The sequence below is a fragment of the Schistocerca serialis genome, chromosome 1 (assembly GCF_023864345.2).
Source record: "Schistocerca serialis cubense isolate TAMUIC-IGC-003099 chromosome 1, iqSchSeri2.2, whole genome shotgun sequence".
NCBI lineage: Eukaryota > Metazoa > Arthropoda > Insecta > Orthoptera > Acrididae > Schistocerca > Schistocerca serialis.
In genome coordinates, this window is record NC_064638.1 from 420,305,240 (window position 1) to 420,321,600 (window position 16,361).

The 16,361-nt window shown below is 37.2% G+C and overlaps 1 protein-coding gene across 1 annotated transcript in view; it reads right to left on the reverse strand.

Moving 5' to 3' along the window:
• The window catches only part of LOC126476323 (fap1 adhesin), a 156,144-nt gene that overhangs the window by 13,946 nt on the left and 125,837 nt on the right, over positions 1-16,361 (reverse strand). Inside the window, exons 4-9 of the mRNA XM_050103536.1 lie at positions 15,685-15,894; positions 14,738-14,868; positions 13,930-14,077; positions 12,437-12,730; positions 5,570-8,521; positions 2,558-2,755 (exon numbers count right to left, since the gene is read on the reverse strand). Coding sequence (XP_049959493.1) covers positions 2,558-2,755; positions 5,570-8,521; positions 12,437-12,730; positions 13,930-14,077; positions 14,738-14,868; positions 15,685-15,894 — 3,933 coding nt within the window. The remainder of the gene's footprint in view (positions 1-2,557; positions 2,756-5,569; positions 8,522-12,436; positions 12,731-13,929; positions 14,078-14,737; positions 14,869-15,684; positions 15,895-16,361) is intronic.

The window sequence follows — 16,361 nt, forward strand, 5'->3', positions numbered from 1 at the left end:
CCAAGTGAATAGGGGCTTAGTTATAATAAATATTGCTTCATACATTTTAACTGGCATTTGCAAACCAAGAATCCAAATTTCTGATAAAGCAATTCAATTTAGTTTTTAATGTCTGGAGATTCTCAGTGTCCTGTTTTGTACCTGCAGGCACCATAAAAAATACCTCTGGTATATAAAAGAACATTTCGTAAGGAAACATATTTTATGACTTTTATTGTTTGCTATGAACATGTAAGAATTACAGTGTTGATGTAGAGGCATGTAAATACAGTATTCGTATTGATATTTTGTGTTATACATACTTGCACAAACAGTTATCTATAATATAGCAAGGAACAGAATTTTGAAAAAAAAATTAATTTTTTAAACTGCAGGTAAAGATAATGTTTTCTAAGTGACAAACAAGTGGAAGAGCATCTTCCTTGTCATCAGCTCATCAGTGTATTGATTCCATTTTAATTTGTTGGCTATTTGAGCAACATGGAATTTTAAAAGTGAAGTGATAAACTATATCAACTCCTAGGACTCTTAAATCATTGCTGTTGGTGTAGAAGAAACATAAATTAAAACTTCAGTATTCTGCCACTTACAAAGCCATTAGATATGGGACTCATGCTTGGATAGGACAAGAATGGGGAAAAAAAATCACTTTTATTGTTTCTGAAGAACATTGTAATCAGTGCCTTCATAGGGACAGGGAAACCAAATTACAACTCTGCTAAGCGATACTGTGTGTCATGTGCTTCTGACCAACCACCATGTTATCCTCAGCAGTGATGTCATTTGGACACAGCAAGGGGACAGCACATTTTGAACTACAGATGAAGGGCAACAGGCAGATCCCATTTTTATAGCTTCCTGAAAAGTATTTGACATGGTGTCCCACTGCAGATTGTTAACAAGGGTATGAACACGTGGAATAGGTTTCCAGAATACGTAAGTGGCTTGAAGACTTCTTAAATAATAGAAAGCAGTACAATGGCCTTGACGGCTAGTGTTCATAAGAGACAGGGGTATTGTCAGGAGTACCCCAGGGAAGTGTGATAGGACCACTGTTATTTTCTACATACATAAATGATCTGGTGGATAGGGTGGGCAGTAGTCTCTGCTCCTTTGCTGAAGATGCTATGCTGTGTGGTAAGGGGTTATTGTTGAGTTATTGTAGCAGGATACAAGATGACTTAGACAAAATTTCTAGTTGGTGTGACGAATGGCACCTTGCTGTAAATGAACAAAATCTAATAAATGCAGATAAGTAGGAAAACTAAACCTGTAGTGTCTGGATACAGTATTAGTAGTGTGCTGCCTGACACAGTCATGTCATTTAAATATCTGGTCATAATGTTGCAGTGTGATGTGAAATGGAACGAGCATTTACAGATTGTGGTGGGAAAGATGAATGGTTGATTTCAGTTTATTGGGTGAATTTTGGGAAAGGGTGGTTCATCTGCAGGAGACCACATGTGTGATCTGTTCTTGAGTACTGCTTCAGTGTTTAGGATCCGTGCCTTGTCATATTAAAGAAAGACATTGAAGCAATTTAGAGGTGGCTGCAAGATTTGTTACTGATAGGTTTGAACAATGGAGAAGTATTATGGAGATGCTTTGGGGGATAATACTGAAAAAATTTAGAGAACCATCATTTGTGACTGATTGCAGAACAGTTATACTCCAGCAAACATACATTTTGTGTAATGATCACGAAGATGAGATATGGGAAATTAGGGTTCATATGGAGATGGAGGCATATAGGCAGTTGTTTACCCCTCACGCTGTTTGTGACTGGAACAGGAAAGGAATGACTAGTAGTGGTACAGCATACTGACTGCCATGCACCAAATGGTGACCTGCGGAGCTTGTATCTTGATTTAGATGCAAGTGCTCATCTGGTCATTTTCAGCTTAAGGAAACACAAATTTCGATGAAAAATAGCGGCGCTAAAACCAAAAATCACAGCATAGAGCAGTACCTGTACAAACAAGTGTTCGAAGGTTCTTTCAAGACATTAACCTGTGCATTTCCTGTCCTAGGTCACAGCTTTCTACTCTGTGACTGATGCTTATGAAAGAAGCAAACAAGCAAAGTGTTAGCTTGTTGTTTTTTAGTTACTTATTTATTCATTTTACATCATATTCACAAAACACAGTTGTTGTGCAAGAAAGAGAGAAGTTCTTTTTTTCAAATTCAATGAGAATCATAGTAAATCTTTGTTTTGTTATGTAATGTGCTTATTACAGTCTGTTGGTGGCCTGAATAAAGGTTGGGCAAAGAAAATGTATTACCAGTTTGTGGAAAGTTATTGTACTTTAATCAAAGTAATGAAAAAGTGACGTAACTGCTTACTGAACCAAAACCCTCTATTATTTCCCATTAACCCCAGTGCTGCTGAAACCGATATTAGAGTTACTGTACTTCAATATGTATGGAGTATGATTACTTTTCCCAGTGGCTTTACATTGACAATGAAGCCAAGTACTAAGTCACTGTGGTGCTAAAGAAATCAATTCAGATATTTCAGTCTTCTTTGTATCTGTATATAAAATATACATGCACTTACCACAAGTATATGTTGGACAGCATGCATCATCACTGTGTCGAACTGGAGTACAGTTTTTGAGATGTGTTGGAGGTGGTGGGCAGTTCACACTGACACAGTGAACAATACTACTTATACAATGACAGCTGACGTGGCAGTGGCTTGGAGGTGGGATTTCTGAGTTATTGGCATACGTTTTACCATCAACCAGGCAATTACCTGTTAAAAAAATAAAAATATAAATTATAGAGCAAATTAAAATGACAAAATATTATTTCAATATTTAAAAGTAGCACATTACTAATTTCGTTAATGATATATTTGATTGTGACTCCATTTGTTTGATACTAAAATGTAGACTTTGTTTGATGAGAAATGAGTCATAAGTCCTGCAATTTGGCTGTCTTATCATGGCTGGCTGTCATTGTTCACTCACTCACTCACTGATTTGATTACTTGTGAAGAAAGTATGGTATTAGTTATATTAATAATAATAGTGATAATAATAATAATAATGAGGAAGTCAAGGACATGTGGCATCAGGATAAAGTTGACATTATACCAATTATACTATCAACTACAGGAGTCATACCACACAATATCCACCAGTACATCAATGCAATACAACATCCAAACTTATATACAGGATGTTACAAAAAGGTACGGCCAAACTTTCAGGAAACATTCCTCACACACAAATAAAGAAAAGATGTTATGTGGACATGTGTCCGGAAATGCTTTATTTCTATGTTAGAGCTCATTTTAGTTTCATTCCAACGTGATCAAATTGTAAATTTTCACAATCAACATGTGTGGGCTGACGAGAATCCACACGCAATTGTGCTATGACGTCATCAACACAGATTTTCTGTGAACGTTTGGGCAGGCATTGTTGGTGATGTCTTGATTGGGCCCCACGTTCTTCCACCTACGCTCAATGGAGCACGTTGTCATGATTTCATACAGGATACTCTACCTGTGCTGCTAGAACATGTGCCTTTACAAGTACAACATGACATGTGGTTCATGCACGATGGAGCTCCTGCACATTTCAGTCGAAGTGTTCGTACGCTTCTCATCAACAAATTCGGTGACCGATGGATTGGTAGAGGCGGACCAATTCCAGGGCATCCACGCTCTTTTGACCTCAACCCTCTTGACTTTCATTTATGGGGGCATTTGAAAGCTCTTGTCTACACCACCCCGGTACCAAATGTGCTCGTATTGTGGACGGCTGTGATACAACACGCCATTCTCCAGGGCTGCATCAGCGCATTAGGGATTCCATGCGACGGAGGGTGGATGCATGTATCCTCTCTAACAGAGGACATTTTGAACATTTTCTGTAACAAAGTGTTTGAAGTCACGCTGGTACGTTCTGTTGCTGTGTGTTTCCATTCCATGATTAATGTGATTTGAACAGAAGTAATAAAATGAGCTCTAACATGGAAAGTAAGCGTTTCCGGGCACATGTCCACATAACGTATTTTCTTTCTTTGTGTGTGAGGAATGTTTCCTGAAAGTTTGGCCGTACCTTTTTGTAACGCCCTAGATACAACTACAGAAATCCGTAATTATTGATACATGTTCAATCACCCGAAAGTTCCTAAATGCAATATAACATAAACCGTACAGTTAAAAGGAAGTCACGCTTGATCAAGGTCCACATCACTTTCCATTTTTGACCAGACATAACGTCTGAGAAAAGAAAGAATAATAATAATAATAACAATAATAATCTCACATCAAATGATTCAAATATTGCTTCTCATATCACAAGAGTTTGCAAGTACTGACTCAGCTGATGCTCAGAATTTAGGTTTTAAGTATGAAAATCACACATTGGAAGTAATATTGGTTTTTGTATGCAGCCAAACCTAATATCATGTTGATAGTGTCTCACGTATTCTTATACCCTAGTGGCACTAAAAAACTTATTCAAAGCAAACGAGTTCTGCATATTTTTACTGTAAACCTGAGTGATGATATAATGGCACATTCTTAGCCTTAATGTTTCTCATGTATACTGTTCTTAAGTAACATCCAGTCGATTACGGTGGATGACTATCGGGCGAGCTTGTTATCTGGTATGGATCTGCACTGTGGAAGTGCATGGCATGAAGCAGTCACTATACTTTCCCAATGATGAACACCTAACCAGTAGCTGCTCTTTACTTGAAGAAAAGCAATATCATTTTTCATTGAGGTATTTTCTAGGAACAAACTCTGCCTCATATTTTAATATGTAAGGTGTATCAAAAAGAATCATCCAATTTTGTACGTCTAAATTTTTGGAACTAATAAACATATACAATGAATTTTGTTCTTTGATGAATGGGAAACTCAAAAAGTTTTTTTTTATCATACCTTTTTGTAGGCATTTAATATGCCCCCCCCCCCCCCCCTTGAGACGCATAGCATATGTCAATGTGGTATTCAAATTGTTCCCACACTGTGGTGAGCACGTCTTGATTTACAACTTCCACAGCTACTGTTATTCAATGTCTCAGTTCACTCATTGTCTTTTGTAATGGAGGCACATAAAAAGAGTATTTATAAACCCCCACAAGAATTAATCACATACAGTCAGGTCCAGTGACCTCGGAGGCCAGTAATGTAAGGCTGAATCATGTGATCCAGTAATCCTTTGATTTAAAAATTCCCATACTTCTAGATGCCAGTGTGGTGGTGCCCCAAGAAAAACTCAAGATTTTGCTCTTTCTAATAGTATGTTGTACCCACACATATCTCAAATAACATAATAATTATGATTTTTTAAAATCAGATGATTCTTTTTGATACACCCTGTATTTAAAATCACTTTTTAATGACCCATGTGAATTACAATTTGAAGCTAGTTTCATAAGACTTTGATTCTGTGAGATCTTTGTGTGTAAGCACACTTTGCTACTGCACAGTGAAAACAGTGACCACATACTTTAACTACACTTCAGAATGAACATGTGTAAAAGAAAAAGTGATTCTTTTGTTATCTGCATTCAAGAATAAAATTAAAATGCAAATCAAACTTACCCTCTCCAGGGATCAGTGCATGTGGAGGTCCACTTGTGGGGATTCCTATTGGGCCTTGTATAGATGTAGCTGTTGACAGTTCCTGTACAAATCCACCCACTCCACTGGTTGTCAGTGGAAGTTCATTTGGTTGCTTCTCTGGGTCAGTTGACTCCTGAGTTTCATGGTACTGAGGAACATCATGTGCTGGGGTTACAGTTTCTTGAGTCACTGCACTACCTTCTGCAGATGGCAGTCCTCCATCTTCAGCAGGCTTCTGTGGTTGTTGTTGCTCAGAAGCAGTGTCACTGATTCCAGATGCTGAGACTTCTGTGGTATATTGATTTCCATCTGCTTCAATTGGTTTCTGGGTTTGTTGCTGTGATAGCTCATGCTCAATTTCATCAAATCCTGGTGTAGATATTATAGAAATTCCACCTGTACTTAGCTCTACAATGCCAGTTTCAGTAGGCTCATGTATCACTTGTTGCTCCACAGGCTCTTGATGGAGGCTTTCAGACACAGAAGCTTGTTCAGTTGCTACTTCCTCCAGTGTTCCTGGTTTTTGATTGGCTTCAGAAGATGTTCCTGTTTCTTGAGCTGCATTAGTCTCCTGTGGAGTAGATTCAGTTTGATGTTCCTCTGATGGAATGGATCCACCCGTCACTACTTCTGCATCTTCCTCAGAAGCTGGCTTTTGGGAGCCTTCTTGTTCAAACAGTTCTCCTGATTCAGTGGATTGTTGCACTACTACTGGTTCAGTTGGTGGCACAGGTTCAGTTGCACCTAAACCTTCTTGTTGAGATTCTTCTGACATTGCATTGGTCTCCTCATGAGATGACTGGCTGTTCAAAGCACTTTCTGATGGTGTTGTATGTATTTCAGTAGGTTTACCATTCATTTCACTTACTAAATGATGAACTGACTCCTCAGTTGAATCCCCAGATGATTCAAAAGATACTTCATTCGAAATGCTAGGTTCTGCTGTTTCAGGAGGATGTGTAATTAATAACTCTTCATCAATTTTTCCTGTACTAGGTGAGGGTTTTAGCTCAGTGGGTGCTGTCACAGATTGCTCTTTGATATCCGCCCCTGTTGTTTCAAGCTTTGTTGTAACTGTGCCTATGATGTCTGTTACTTCGGCAGATGCTTCACTTTCATCTGCTGTCTCTCCAATTGCAGCCACACTTGCTTCAGTTGGCTTACTTGCTTCTTGACCTGGCTGTGAATCAATGCTGCTTTCTTGAGTAATACCAATGACATCTACTGCTGGTTGCACAGTGGTTAGTACTTCATTGAGACCAGTGCCTGTGTCACTTTCGCTTGATGAAGATATGATATCATGCAACACTGTCACATGTTCTGTTTCATCTGCCTTAGTTGCTGAATCCAAATCATTATCAGTATCTTCATTGAGCACTGTTTCCGTTGCTTGGAAACTGCCCTCTTCTTGCTTGTTAGGACTGGTAGTTGTAACTAACTCAGAGACAAAATCTGCAGAATCAGATTTACTTGTTGTATGATGGATGGATTCTACTCCTGTTGACAGTTCCAATTCTTCAGAAATTGTAGCATGCTCTTCCATTGGCAGCTGAGGTGGTTTACTAGATGTCTGCTGTTCTGCTTCATGTACTTCACTCAGTACATCATTTGGTGTATGGCCTGATTCTTCAGCTACATTGGCCTCTGTCACAGACTGTACATGAGATACCTCATCAATCTTGTCTGCTTCAGGTGAGATCTCTACCACTGGCCCATTTGTGACATTCTCTTGTGTGCTTTCAGTGACAGTTACTCTATCGCCTGACTCGAAATCAGTTGGCTCTAGACCTTCAGTTACAATTTCACCTTCGGCATCCTGTACTGGTATTGTGATTCCACCTGTTTCAGGTACAACTGACGTTCTTACTGGAGTTGCAACAGTGTGTTCATCTTCGTGTAATTGTGTGTCTGTAACATGTGATATTGCTTCCCCACCTTCTGATGGTTCAAGAGCACCAGGAATATTTTCAACAGAAGCAGATTCTTCAGTCTTATCCGTGGAGGATTGAATTTCAACTGCTGAAGTAATGAATTCATTTGCTGGAGAGGACTGTGGGGAAGGTGGTGTGAGATCTTGTTGTTCCACTTTTTCTGTGGAATCACTTTCTGCTGCTATGATTTCATGTGTGACAGGTTCACTTTCCTCATATGTGTCACTCATTGTCTGAGTTGCAGAAGTGCTCTTGTGAGTAAAGCCTATTTCATCTTTCAGAGTAACAATATCAGGTACATTTTGTTCAGTTGTCACTTGAGCTTCTGAAAGTTCACCAATGCTGCTAGAACTCACAGATTCTCCTGATAATGTTGTTTGGGCAACTGATGGATGGTTGTCTGCATCAGCTGTTAAAGACTGTTCATCATGTACATCTTCATTGCCATTTTCTGTTGGAGAAGAAGTAAACTCTTGCTGTGGTACCTGTTCAATAGTTTGAATGCCTTCAGAGATGCTTGCAACATTGAGTCCTGTTAGACTTTCAGTAGCAGTTTCTGCACCTTCCAGTGTTGTTCTTTGTTTCTCACTTGAGGCAATGACAGCTTCAGTCACAGAACTGTCACTCTCTAATGTAATATGTCCACTGCCCTCTGCTGGTAAGTGTTCTACAGCTTGTGTGAAATGCTCAACTGTGCCTTGTCCCTCATGTTCTGCAGGATTTGTGATGTGCTCTATTTCTGTTCCCTTTTCAATCTCTTCATCCTCATAGTGCGTATGTTGTTCTAAACCTTGCTCAACTTCATTCAGATGTTCCTGTGTCTCATCAAGACTTCCTTGCTGCTGGACATGTTCCTCTTTATCCACGGTAGAGTGCTGAACCAGAGTAGCTTCAGTTGACAATGAAACCTGTTCATCAGATTTTGTTGAATCAGTTGATTTTGATGGTTGAGCTGTTTCCATTCCTTGTGACAGAATGTCAAATGGAACTGTCACATTATCTGAAATAAATATGAAAATTCACATGAATGTACATATTTAAGCTTATGCACAGTTATTTAATGCTTTGCCATGTGATTTTCAAAAATGCAACACAGAACTTGCTGCATAAAATGATCTTAACAACATGAATTGTGTAAATCAAACAGTGGAAACTCAGGTTGTATATAAACAATTTTAGGAAAGGGATAGATTGCTACTCACTTTAAAGGTGACACATGTTGCAGACATGAACAATGGAAAGATTGGTACAGATTTTGCTTGTGGCCATACGCTCACACACGCACACACACTCACGCACGCGCGCACGCACACACACACAAAGCAAGCATATCTCATGTGCAGCTCAATCTGAGCTGCTGGAGATGGGACTCAAGTGTGAGTGAGGTGTGCTTGCTTGTGTGAATGCGTGTCTGTGTTTGCGTTTCTGAAGAAGGTTTTTGCTGAAAGCTAAATGTGTAATGGACTTTTCGTTCTGTCTGTCTGCAACACCATGTGTCATATTTACAGTAACATTTTCTCTAGATTGTTGACATGGTAAATTTGTTTCTGAGAAGTGAATAATAACTATTACTGCATTTATCAAACAATGGAAAATGCAGGATGAAATGTAACAATATTAGAGAAGGCACTTCCCTTCTCTAATATTATTACTGCATTTAATTAGTGCAAACCACAGTACCACACAAATTTTGTATCTTATATGCATGGTAAATGTTGCATTTATTTATATTTTATATATCACTGAAAATATTTGTTTACAGTAAGAGGAATGAAAATATGATACATTTTATAGATGAGAAGGAAGAAACAATACTGAGAACTTGAGGAAAACCTGTTTTTTTTTTAGCTAAGATGTGGATTTGATGTATGTTTGTGGATCAACAGTAGGTTCAAATGTGGCCTCCATAGACTTCTTTTTAGAGAAAATAAATTTATCTCAACCAACTGGAAACTGTGGAATTCACATTCTTGAGGCACAGTGTGACTGACCTATTAAATCCACAAAAATAACTATTTAAATTAAACTTTGTGAGTCAAAAATAACTCCCATATTTGGAGAAATGTAATCCATTTTGTGAAGAGCAATCTAAATAAAATGAAATTAAAAACACAAAACTACTTTTTTTTTAAAAAAAAAAGAAAGGAACACATTGATAGAATTAAATGGCTACTTTGATTTCACTTGGACAGAAATTCAGCATGATAGGGTATTCTGATGACAGTAGTCACTAGTGATGGGAAAAACAGGAAGAAAACATGTAACTCAGTTGGTTTGTGGAAAAAAATTGAGTAATTTAGATGTATTTTTATGTGTTAGTTGAATTACTTGTTTGCTCTTTCAAGTGAAGTCGGTCTGTGGGAGCAACTAAATGATTCAGTTTTGTTGTTGTAGCTTTATGTATTGGTTGGACTACTTGTCCTTTCTTTCAACTGACACCATTCTGTGGGAGCAATCAAATGAAAACAGTTGACACAATCTGGAGCATTCAGTTTTCAGAGGAATCATTCATATTGCTGTTCCAATATTTGCTTTTTATTGAGCACCAATAAGCAGTTTTTAGTTTAGTTTTTCATCCATTTTTATTAATACTGTGTTTATGAAATAGTGAACTTGGTGTCTGAATCAGAAAGCCAAAGTGCTCATTGACAAGGGAATGGACAAAACATATGACTGGTTAAAAAGTGATCATCAAGATAAATTCAGTGGGATATACATTATCTGCAGGAGTGATCATATTATGAAACAACGTTAATTAAAGAAATTCAAAGAAAAGTAACGAATGATGACAAATATTTCTTGCAGAAAATATGGTTCCGACAAGTGACAGTATATGCTTAAACAGAAAATGATTAAGCCACCAAATAATTTAAACATTCTATCTTATAAACTTTCTGTTTGCATCACCTCAGCATTTACCAAAATAGAATTGGGGTTGTCGGTGATGGGTACAAAGCAGCAGGATGACAGAATGAGAGGGGGGGGGGGGGGGGAGGGAGAGAGGGGGAGGAGCTTCAATAAACTTAAATAAAAAAGTAATTGTTCATTTATACAAACATAAATTTACAGTGCAGCATCAGTTATTAACTTTTTTTAAAACAATAAAAATGCATATTTTTAGTACCAGAAGCATGAACAATTTGTATTTAAGTGAATAAATACATAAATTGTGAAAATACTTCAGTCTTTGAACTGAGATTTTTATTCGCCTCTCACTGAAATATGTTATTTGTCTCTAAAAAGGTGGCAGGCCTAGTCATGGCTCATCTATAACCAAAATAGGCTGAAAAAGTGTGTAAATGAAATCACTCAAACATGGAGACTGGCTGAAAACATTCATATAACTGCCATTACTGTCACAGACTTTTATCAGGTAATTGTTATCTGGCAGTTGTCTCACATTAAGTGAAACACTCAAACATTGAGTCTGAGTGAAAACTTTCATGTAGCTGATATGACTGAGGAAGTTGTTTGTTTCAAGTGAAAAAAAAAAAAAAAAAAAAAAATGAATGAATGAACAAAAAACAGTCGACTAGCCAATCTGTTGTTAAAACCAGATGTTTGTCACCATAACTAGTAGTCATAGAAAGTGAACAGCAATTGAGTTGAGTATGTAATGGAGTGGAACTTTTGCTAATGATCGCTATGATACGCACATAAACAAAATCAAAACAAAGTTAGTGGTGCATACAGTGGGTGGGCATGCTGGATATCTAAATATTGAACAAGAGAGTCTTACAGAAGTGCTTGAGTTCACAGTCTTGAAAAATGGAGTAAATAAAGAAGGGATATCATAAAATATATAGCATTGCTGACTGCACAAGGCAAGAGGACTTTCTAAAAGACAAATAGCTGCTAGAACAAAAAATATGAAACTTAAGGTGAGAAAGGTTAATGAAAAGCTACGTATGGAACATTGTTCTGTGTGGATGGACAACAGGGTGAAGCCTAGCAAATGTTGTGTTACAGGAAGTGTGGAACATTAGGTAGTTTGATCAGGTAAGAAATGAATTTGCCCTGCAGTGACTTAATGAGAAAGAAAAGGCCTAGTAAAGTACACAATCAACTGAAGAGGTAGAATAGTTAGGCACATATTATGAAATGAGTCATCGAAGAAAACTATGGTTCTAGGAGCAGAGAAAGGAAAGAATTGCAGAGGTACCCATAGACATGAGTGTCAAGACTGTTGACGTTAGATGCAACAGCTATAATGAAATGAAGTGGAAATTGGTAAGCAAAAGGAATGGAGAACTCCATCAATCACCCTTAGTATTGAAAATAGAGACAGTTTCACCTACATGGAAGACATTATTGATAATGTCCCATCATGAGATATTTATGTGTGGAGACATTTGTTGGCCTTCCTGATGTACTGTTTATCCCTGTGTGGCTTTTTTCTGTGAGGATATTTTAAGACCTGAGTTACAAATGCATGCCATCTTTAAGCTATTGCACAACTGAAGGAAGCAATATGTCAAGTGGTCATTGCCTTTTGGCTGTGGTCCATCCAAATGCAGATGTGTTAACATTTGTATTTTACATCTATTTTCAGTTGAAAATCATTTCTAAGACCATGGAAAATCATGTATTCTGTTATTAACATAGTCTGGATATGTTACACTCCCCTGGTAGAATGAATGGCCGTTTTGTGTCCATAGTATTGAAATATTAGTGTTCAAAGAGAAAGTTCAAAAATGGGTAGTGTACTAGACATTTGATACCTTATGACATTAGGTTTATGATTGCAAGGGTATGTTATGTTTTGTATACAATATTTCAATGTATTTCATGTTTGTTTGACACACATTAATCACGGAGAAGTCTGCAAATCTAGTTTGTTTCCTTCATTTAATGGATCTGTCTCGTTACTTAACAGAGTCTGAAATGTTTCCATTCAATTTTTTAACATGCTTACCGCACTGATACTGTTGGGGGCAGCACTGTCCAGGTTGTGGAGGCAAAGCAGTACAGTTTCCAGCTTCCCTCTCAAGTGGTGTGCCACATTCTTGGACAGCACAAACAATGTCTCCACGCATGCAATAACAGTGTTGGCAAGGTTCTTCTGTTTCAATGAGTGCACCATCAGCATAGGTCTCTTCTCCATAGCGACAATCAAGTGGGCCAGCCATTGTTGTTGTGAACAGCAAGCCTGGAGTTGGCCGCAATGTTGTTTCCAGTAGCGGTGCAGATGTCGTGTACTCCTGGTAATCTGTAAGATAAATGTTTGGACATATAAACTTCTAAAATATGATAAAATGTGACAGACTTTGCCTTCCTATTACATTTTTTTTTATTTTCATCAACTGAATCAGCTTTTACATTCTGCAAGGCATTGCTTTGGCTCTTCAGAGGTTACTGAATATCAAGTATTTTACTTACACCAGTCATCTACTCCAGTTCTTCTGGGTGACTCATCAGAAAGCTTCACCATGAGCCCCAGTGTCCTTAAATTAATAACTGTGGCTTCTTCACTAAATTTATATATGGGACTGTAATATAATCTTCCATAAAAGCATAATCTACAAATTTCATATGTAGTCCTTTGAGTGATATGTGGGGATCTTGCCAAGCACTGCTGAAATGTGCTCATGTTAATCAAAACTGATCCATCACAGACTCTAAAAATCTTTGAATATTTCTCAATACCTTCAAACATAAGAAACTCTGACAGAAGCTACACTCAAGACTGAACTACACTTCTTTGGTGAGAGGATATACATGTGCAGAAGCCTTCACATGATTTGCAAGCTGTATTTGCCTTTCTGTTTGTGGGCTCACATAGTTATTTCATCTTGTGTGGCTTTGAGTGTAATGAAACCTAGTCAATACACAGTTTCATGCCACGCAATACTAACACTGTATACGTTTTTACATTTAAACCTTTTAATCATTTTTCCAGATATTGTGTGGCATGTGATGAAATTTTTTTTACAAATATATAGGATTTTAATGGTCACAGGATTAAACGCGAGAATCATAACATTATTTACAGTGCTGTTACGCCTGCTGTATCATCATAAATGAAATGTGGAAATACCTTTAAGAATAAAGTACTTTGTAATCAAGATGTTTATAAGAGAGTGATACTACTCCAAAATAATCTCTATTAACTGAACTAAAACTGAAACAGGGACACAAACATGCAATGGTGGTGCAAATATGAATGAATGTTTAGAACATATATGTGGATAAAGTCAATTAAAAACTACTATGGGCATTTTTAATCTGTGATAAATCACCATACCACCAGCATAGTATTTGGATTATTATCATTAGTGTTCCATAATTTGTTTATTGGGAAGAACTTGGAATAAGTTTTGATGTGTTTTAAAGGATGACATAGATAATCAGATAGGCTGTTGTAAAATGGATGACCCCATACTTGGTTGTAATGGAACTAATACTCACCACAGTCATATCTCACAGGACAGCAGACACCCTCAACATACACAGGCCTGCAACCCTCGACATGCAGTGTGCATTCTTGCATGACACATGCTGTGTGGTTGCGAATACAGTAGCAGAGTTCACATGGCTTTGTGGGATCCCCAGGTATCTGAAAATTAAAAAAAAGAAAAAGATAAATGTTTGAGTAATTTTGACAATGATAATTTCCAAGTGATTGGCACTATAAGTGTAAAGTGTATTCACCAAAACCAGAATTGTTAAGATGCATTGGAAAGAAATGGCATCCCATGAGCCATCAAAGATGTACCGCACCTGTAGTAATAAAAGTGTTTGAAACTGTTGTGTTAAGCTTAATTGTTGTCATGATGCAATTCTTCATGGTATTCCTAGTTGTACTATTTGTGTATCCATCATTGTCTAAGTTTCTAGCATTTATTACCTTTTTTCTGAATAGTTAATAGTGACAGAATTTCTGATTCAGAAATGTCATAAGTGAGTAAAAGTAAGTGCTTTTGCTGGATAGAAAGTATGCTTATTGTATATGTTTATCATTTACTTTGTCTGTTGTGTATACACTCATTATTAGTGTGTTCTACTTTTATTGTACATTAAGAACAATTGCTAATATGTGGATGTTAGAATCACTTTACATGACTCAACAGTCTGAATACCATAAACAATTTGTTTTCAGCTTGGCTTATATATATTGTATTACTTTATTAGCAATTACCTGAGATATATATTTCATAAACTCATATTCAGTTACAGTCATATGTCTAATTCTAAAAACTAGCAAAAATTTAAATACCTTGGTGCCGTCAGAGTAGAACACCTCATCAATTGTGCAACCATAATTATCAGGATGTCCAACAGCTGTTGACCCGGTTGGAGCAGGTGGAGTAGTAATAGTTGTTGAGCTTGTTATCAGTTGGACTGGCACTACAAATTGTGGAAGAAATTACACTTTGTCTAGTCAGAAGTCAGATTAATAATGTTTGTCAAGCACAAAGCAAAACCATCAAGCCAAGTATTCTGCTAGTTGCGTGGTTGTGTAGTAGAATTTACATATATGAAGCTTGCTCAGAACAAAATGAATACAGAGAAAAAATTTCAAAGGTAATGAACTAAATGGAGCAAGAAGTGATTTAGAGGCATGAGAAGTAGTTCAGAGACAGTTGAATCATTTTTCTTGATTACTCATAAACCAATAGGAAGTTAGCAATTATGATGACAGTAAAAATTTCAAATGATAGTTAACATATTTGTGTATGAAATACTCATGTAACAACAAGAAGGGATTATCAAAAATTTCGTGTCATTCACTAATGTACATGTGAACACACACAAGGATACATGAGGTTAATTCAGTCTTTCCCAATTGTGGGCTGCATTTTGACCATTTGAAAAAAAAAAAAAAAAAGTTTCAGTGCATTACTATAACTGCTCAAGATAGTCAGTATTTATCCTACTGTGGTTTCATGTCCATGACACATGTTAAGGAATGTTTTGAAAGTTGTTCCACATACCAAATAATATGAAAGTTGCCAGTATATCTTAGATGTTCTCAAAAAAAATCTGGGAATATTTTGTTCTGTTTTCTTTTTCATTAAATGTGTTCTTTGAGTTTATTAGAATCATTTTATATTAATTTGCAACTAAGGAACAAAATTTGGATTTCAAAAGCAAGTGTGTTAGCATTCTTATACTAAGTTACATTTCTTTCAGACGTTTATATAAGATCCCTGGTATAATCACCTTCAGGACATGTAATCACTGGACAGCACTGGTCTGGTTTCTGCTCCACTGTGCAGTCTTGCCCGATACCTTTACTGAAGGGGCAAACACGAAGGTAGCACATAAGCATGCGGTTATGGCACGTGCAGTTTAGACATGGCTCATTGGTCATTATACGGTCACCCTCTTCATAATGTATAAAGTTGTAATAGCACCCTGTTGCTGTTGAACCTGCAAAGAAACAAAATTAATTTTAACTATAATACTGATCCATCAAATAAGCCTCCTGAATGTAGAGCAAATTTTTAAATCACATTGGAAAGTGTGCAATGAACTGGGTATGGATTTGTTTGTTGGCTTTGTGATATTGAGTTCACTGGTAGTCATGACATTGAGGGACTTAGTTGCTGCATGGACCTTTGACTGTTATACTCACTGTGTACAACCATGACAACTGAATACTGCAACTTCGTAGAACTATGGTAGTGAATTCAAAAAGTTGTAGCAACTGGTACATTTTCTTTCCATTAAATACTTTCAAGCAAGCAGGAAACCGATCTTACCACAGCCTAGCACAACTGCTTCAGTCCAAATCTCTCTCCAGACAGTTCAATATTCGACTGTACAAAACCCTGATCCAGCCTGTTGTTCTATATGACTGTGAGACATGGAGTATCCGGAAACTGGACTTGCATAAG